Source organism: Podarcis liolepis (assembly GCF_965112155.1).
Source record: "Podarcis liolepis genome assembly, chromosome: 14".
NCBI lineage: Eukaryota > Metazoa > Chordata > Lepidosauria > Squamata > Lacertidae > Podarcis > Podarcis liolepis.
Window position 1 is genome coordinate 49,442,134 of NC_139569.1, and position 6,000 is coordinate 49,448,133.

Below are 6,000 nucleotides of genomic sequence, written 5' to 3' on the forward strand. Positions count from 1 at the left end.
TCATGTGCAGCAGCTGCAAAAAGGGCAAATTCCATGCTAGGAATCACTACAAAAGAAATTGAATATACAGTAATTTTTGCTCTATAAGACTCACTTTTTCCCTCCTAAAAAGTAAGGGGAAATGTGTGTGCGTCTTACGGAGTGAATGCAGGCTGTGCAGCTATCCCAGAAGCCAGAACAGCAAGAGGGATTGCTGCTTTCACTGCGCAGCAATCCCTCTTGCTGTTCTGGCTTCTGAGATTCAGAATATTTTTTTTCCTTGTTTTCCTCCTCCAAAAACTAGGTGCGTCTTGTGGTCTGGTGCGGCTTATAGAGCGAAAAATATAGTAATACTGTCAATATTGTAAAGTCTTTATACAAATATTATGATGCACCCCTACTTGGAATATTGTATACAGTCCTGGTTGCAGTACAGTGGTATCTCTAGTTGCGGACATGATCCATTCTGGGGTGCCGTTTGCACCCCGAAAAGTCCACTAGAGGCGCTTCTGCGCAAGCATGGAGCGCAATAGAGTTCTTCTGCTCATGCACAAAGTGCGCAGAACACTTCTGCGTGTGCGGTGAAACCCGGAGGTATACACTTCCAGGTTTGCCGTGTTCACAAGCCGAAAAGACGCAACATGAACCTAACGCAACACGACTGTAAATTTAAAAAATACATTGTAGAGCTGGAAAAAGGCAAACAAAATGATTAGGGGGCTGGGACTATTTTCCCGTAAGGACAGGTTACAACATTTGGAACTTTGTTGTTTATAAAAATAAAAAGGGCAAGTAAGAGAAATCATAGAGGTATATCAAATTATACATTGTGTGAAGTTTTGCTTTTTCTCTCCCTCTCTCATAATACTATGTTGTCTTCACGTCCTTCTTGTGAGTTTCCTTTGGGAAGTAGATGACGGACAATATGAACCTTTGCTTTGATCTAGCAGAACTCTACTTCTCTTTTGTTCTTAGTACCTAGCCCTATGCTTATGGTCAGGCCAGACAGGAACTATGCCTGCCCCTGGCTTTAAAAATATATATTTTTTTCTCTTTAATTCCTCACACCTTATGTGGGAGACAGGAAGTTTCATGTTACCCACTCTGAACTATCAGAATAAGGCAGGCCTGCAAAACGTTTAACCTGCCAATCTGTCATAGTAGCCATTCAAGAGGGTATGTCAAGGGCTCAGTCAACTCCCTTTTTTGGTTACAGCTTGACAGCATAGTATTAAGCAGGTAGTTGAACACACTATTTAGCTAGTGAGCTACAGGTTTTTTTTAAAAAAAGGAAACAAGACTCAAAACTTGGCCATATAATGTATTCTAAATCAGACTCAGAAGAGTCACCTAGATGTTACAAGTTTCTATGAGACGTAGCCAATGTGATGTCCTCCAGATATTGTTGGACTTCAACTCCCATCAGCACCAACTAGCATTGCCTACAATATCTGGAGGGCACCATGCTTGCAACCTGCATCAATGCACAAGTGTTTCAAGTGTTGCAGCAAGAGGGAGCAGACAGAACAAATTAACTTGTGAAGCTGGACTTGAGCATATAAAACATCTATCAATATGGGCATCCTGCGAGATAGCACATAAAGGATACAGTGGTACCTCTGGTTATGTACTTAATTCGTTCCGGAGGTCCGTTCTTAACCTGAAACTATTCTTAACCTGAAGCACCACTTTAGCTAATGGGGCCTCCTGCTGCCACTGCACCGTAGGAGCACAATTTCTGTTCTCATCCTGAAGCAAAGTTCTTAACCCGAGGTACTATTTCTGGGTTAACAGAGTCTGTAACCTGAAGCGTATGTAACCTGTAGTTGAAAAGAGTAACTAGCAACCACTCACTCATGATATGTATAACAAAAGTATCAACTAGTGGTAAAGTTCAAATCCATCACTATCTTCCCCATTTTGGCTATCAGAGTAAAAATGATTCCAGTCGTCCACTGTATCAGAGCTCCTGCACAGCGAGATAAGTTCCCGTGGCCAATTTTGACTGCTGTTCACCTAGGTCAGATTCTCCTTCCCTTCACATCATGCCATAACCGTAGACGGAGAGCATATCTTATGTCATTTCAAATGACATAATTTCTGTACAGGACTGAGCAGTTTTAGGCACTTTATAAAGAATGCTAGTGGAAGTCGGTGCAAGGGTTCCCACTAGTGCAACAGCACGTTTCCACCTCCCCTCTCCCCCCCAAAATCTGCTCTAGGTCAGGAGCACTGGCAGAACAGCTTGCAGGAGGATCATTCCAACCTTGCGTCTTAACAGAAGTGACAAATCCCTCCCTGTGTCCCCAAACAAGTGCCTATTCCAACCCTCCGCCCCGCCCAACAGGGGCCAAGATGACATTTGATGATGGCAACATTTCTAGGCGTGTCAAGCGGCAAGAGTGTCAAAAGGGTGACGGGGTCGTCGGAAAGTGCGCTTTCCAAGGCAGCCGAAAGCGGGTCAGCCTAACGGACTAACGAACCTGTTTCTCTCCGGGGCAGGGAGGTGGGCGTCCGCGCAGGCGTCTCCGGGGGCGGGAAGGGGCCACCCACAGACCTCCGGTTCTGAGAAAAGGGTCCCGTCCCAGCGCCGCGGCGGCGGCGAGAGCATCCCCGCCTAAAAGGCGCTCTCCGCCCTCCCGCACAAATCCCCACAACAAAGCGGCGAGGGGGGGGGGCGGCAGAAGAGCGGAGAGGAAGAGGAGACACCCGCGTCACGGGCCGGAGACTCGCGCAGGGCCCGCTCCTCTCACGCCCCCCCCCGCGCCGGATCAAGGCCTCCGCGGCCCCGCCGAAGCCCCACCGCCACATAACGGGGACCGGGAAGGACGTCGCGCGAAGAAACCCCCACAATTCTACCCTCAGAAAACGGTCTGAGGGACAAGGCGGGGCGCGAGGGAGGAAGGGAAAGGGAAACGGAAACCGGCTCCCTCGCTGGCTCGCGGCGACGCCCGTGGCCCCCGAGGACCCAGCCGGCCGCCCCCCCCCCCGCCCGAGGCGCCCGGGGGCCGGGCCTGCGCTCCGTGAGGCGAGGAAGCCGCCCCCCGCCCGAGGCGCCTGCCTGAGGAAGCGCCCCTCCGAGGGAGGCCGAGGCCGCCTCACCGATGGTGGAGATGAAGGTGGTGTTGAAGGCGTCCTCGCTGAAGCGGAAGAGCAGGCAGGTCTTGCCCACGCCGGAGTCGCCGATGAGGAGCAGCTTGAAGAGATAGTCGTAGGTCTTCGCCATCTTCGCTCCGACTGGCGGCCGGGAGCCGGAGGGGAGGGGGAACTAGCAGGAGGGAGGGGAACAGGAAGGGGCGGGGCGGCGAGGCCAGCGGCGCGCGCGACGGCGGAAGCCCCGCCTTCCCGCTCCCTCCCTCCCCTTCGCCGCCCGCGCAATGGCCTCTGGGAGTCGTGGTTTTTCCTGCGGGACTTTTCCAGTTTTGCTTGTAGGAAGTGATCGCGATCGCCCCGTCGAAATCCCAGCCTCCAAGGCGGGAGGGAGGAGGCCTGGCCGGGATGGACGGCGGCCAGCGCTGGGGATTGGTACTACTGAAGCCATACTATTATGTACATATTATTTAGTAATATAGTGCAAAGTCAGAAATGTCAACAAACTGCTAATTGCTGAATAGTTGTCCAGTTATATTTTGGAGGGGGGATAATAATTAATACAGACATATTATTAATAAAAGTTTATAATTCAAATAATTTTGATCTGCGTTGTCATTGCACTGTTGTGGTTAGATTTGTTTCCTGTCTGACATTTCGAGTGCAAATGTATTCATTTATTTAAAATGTTTTAAAAACAATAATAATTAAAAAGCCAGCCCCAAAAGTGGCTCTCAGAGTGGTATAAAAAGAAAAGGAGTCCCTGTCTTCACACTTATGATTTAAAAGACATAGTAGAAGAAAAATTGATTGGAAGGGAGGAGGAGAAAAAGCAAACTCAGTCACTGTTTCTTACTTACATGAGACTTAGTAGTGCCACTTAGAAAAGAAAACATTTGCCCAAGAGAAAGAGCCAAGAGTTGTTGGTTTTGACTTTCTGCCAAGAGTTGTGCAGACGGAGACCCTTTCCTCACCTTCAGCCTCATATAATGGCCCATTTAAATATAGATTTAAAAATTATTACTACATATTACTATTATAATTTTTCGACCCCCCAGTTCAACACCCTGTGCAAGGGAACTGTCCACCCAGGGGTCAGCAACCTTTTTCAGCCGTGGGCCAGTCCACCGTCCCTCAGACCATCTGGTGGACCGAACTATATTTGAGGGGGGGGTTTAACAAATTCCTATGCCCCACAAATAACCCAGAGATGCATTTTAAATAAAAGCACTCATTCTACTTCTGTAAAAACACGCTGATTCCTGGACCGTCCACGAGCTGGATTGGGAAGGCGATTGGGCCGCATCTGGCCCACGGGCCTTAGGTTGCCTACCCCTGGTCTACACCACCCTAAATCCGGTGCTGATGCTGTGGTATACAAATCAGTGGCGTAGCGTGGGGGGTGCCAGGGGTGCCGGTCGCACCGGGCGCAACATTTGGGGGGCACGTTTGGCCGGCCCTCCTCAAAGCAGGAACCCCACTGTCCTCGGACCTCCTCCGAAGCCTGGCGGTGGGGCGGAAAGACCTTCTCCCCGCGCCAGCCTTCGGATGGCTGTCCTGAAGACTTGTGGTGGGAGCACTGGCGTAGCGTGGGGGGTGCAGGGGGGCCTGGCGCAACATCTGAGGGGGCGCGGAAGAGACTCGAGTGCTAAAATCCACGGGTTAGGGGGCACAAATTAATTGCCTTGCCCCGGGTGCTGAGAACCCACGCTACACCACTGATACAAATAAACTTAGTGTTGAATTCAACTAACTTTTACTTAGAGTAGTCCCACAGATACTAATATAACTTAATCACTGACATTAATTTCAGTGGTTTAGCAGAGTAAAAGTTATTCAAATATAATTCATTATAGTTCATTTGTTTTTAGATTTTCTAAGAGACAGTACACAAAAACCCAACTTTTAGAAAAGATCTGAAGGCAGTCCTGTATCCAGAGGTTTTTGATGTTTTATTTTGTTTTAAATGTGTTGGAAGTTCCTAGAGTGGCTGCGGTGACCCAGCCAGAAGAGAAGGGCATAATAATAATAATAATAATAATAATAATAATAAACAAATACTTATTTCAACACTTTTATAAACTGATTCACACCATGGTTTCTGTGGTTTTTGTGCAATGAAGTTACAAAAGATATAGAAAAGATATAATCAATTTAAATTAGCCATAAAACCAGAAAATGACTTTGAAACATGTCTCTCTACAAAGTCCATGAGTTTCTGGTAGTTTCTCATCCATGTCCCTTCCGTTGATAAAAGACCTAAACTTTTGCCCCACACCTTCAGATTTCTCTGTTGTCTTTTCTGCTTTCTTCAGTGGCATTGTTGATTTTTCAAGGAATGCAATGTTCCAAGAATGTCAGCACCAAAGATCTGTGGGGACGATGTCTGTGCACTTCCCACAGAATCATAGCATTTTCAAAGTTTGGTTGGCTTTACAGCACCACAGCACCTACACATATGCTCCAACATTTCTCCAATTACTGAGCTCCTGTTGCTGGGTCCCAGCTCCTGCCAACCTAGCAGTTCAAAAGCACATCAAAATGCAAGTAGATAAATAAGTACTGCTCCAGCGGGAAGGTAAATGGTGTTTCCATGCACTGTTCTGGTTTCGCCAGAAGCGACTTAGTCATGCTGGCCACATGACCTGGAAAAACTGCAGACAAATGTCGGCTCCCTCGGCCAGTAAAACGAGATGAGCATCACAACCCCAGAGTTGTTCACGACTGGACTTAACTGTCAGGGGTCTTTTACCTTTACCTTTTATTCCATAACAACAACTTTATTATTTATACCACCCACATGACTGTGTTGCCCCAGGCACTCTGAGTGGCTTCCAACATACTGTATATAAAAAACATAATAAAGCATTACAAAAAGCATTACAGGGCTTCCTTCAGATGTCTTATAGCTATTTATCCCCTTGGCTCGGG

General features: G+C 47.9%; 1 protein-coding gene across 1 annotated transcript in view; it reads right to left on the reverse strand.

Moving 5' to 3' along the window:
* The window catches only part of RAB8B (RAB8B, member RAS oncogene family), a 37,597-nt gene extending 34,262 nt beyond the window's left edge, over positions 1-3,335 (reverse strand). The window contains exon 1 of the mRNA XM_083476033.1: positions 3,082-3,335. Within this exon, the coding sequence (XP_083332159.1) occupies positions 3,082-3,205 (124 nt within the window). The 5' untranslated portion in view covers positions 3,206-3,335. The remainder of the gene's footprint in view (positions 1-3,081) is intronic.
* Between the last annotated feature and the right edge of the window lie 2,665 nt (positions 3,336-6,000).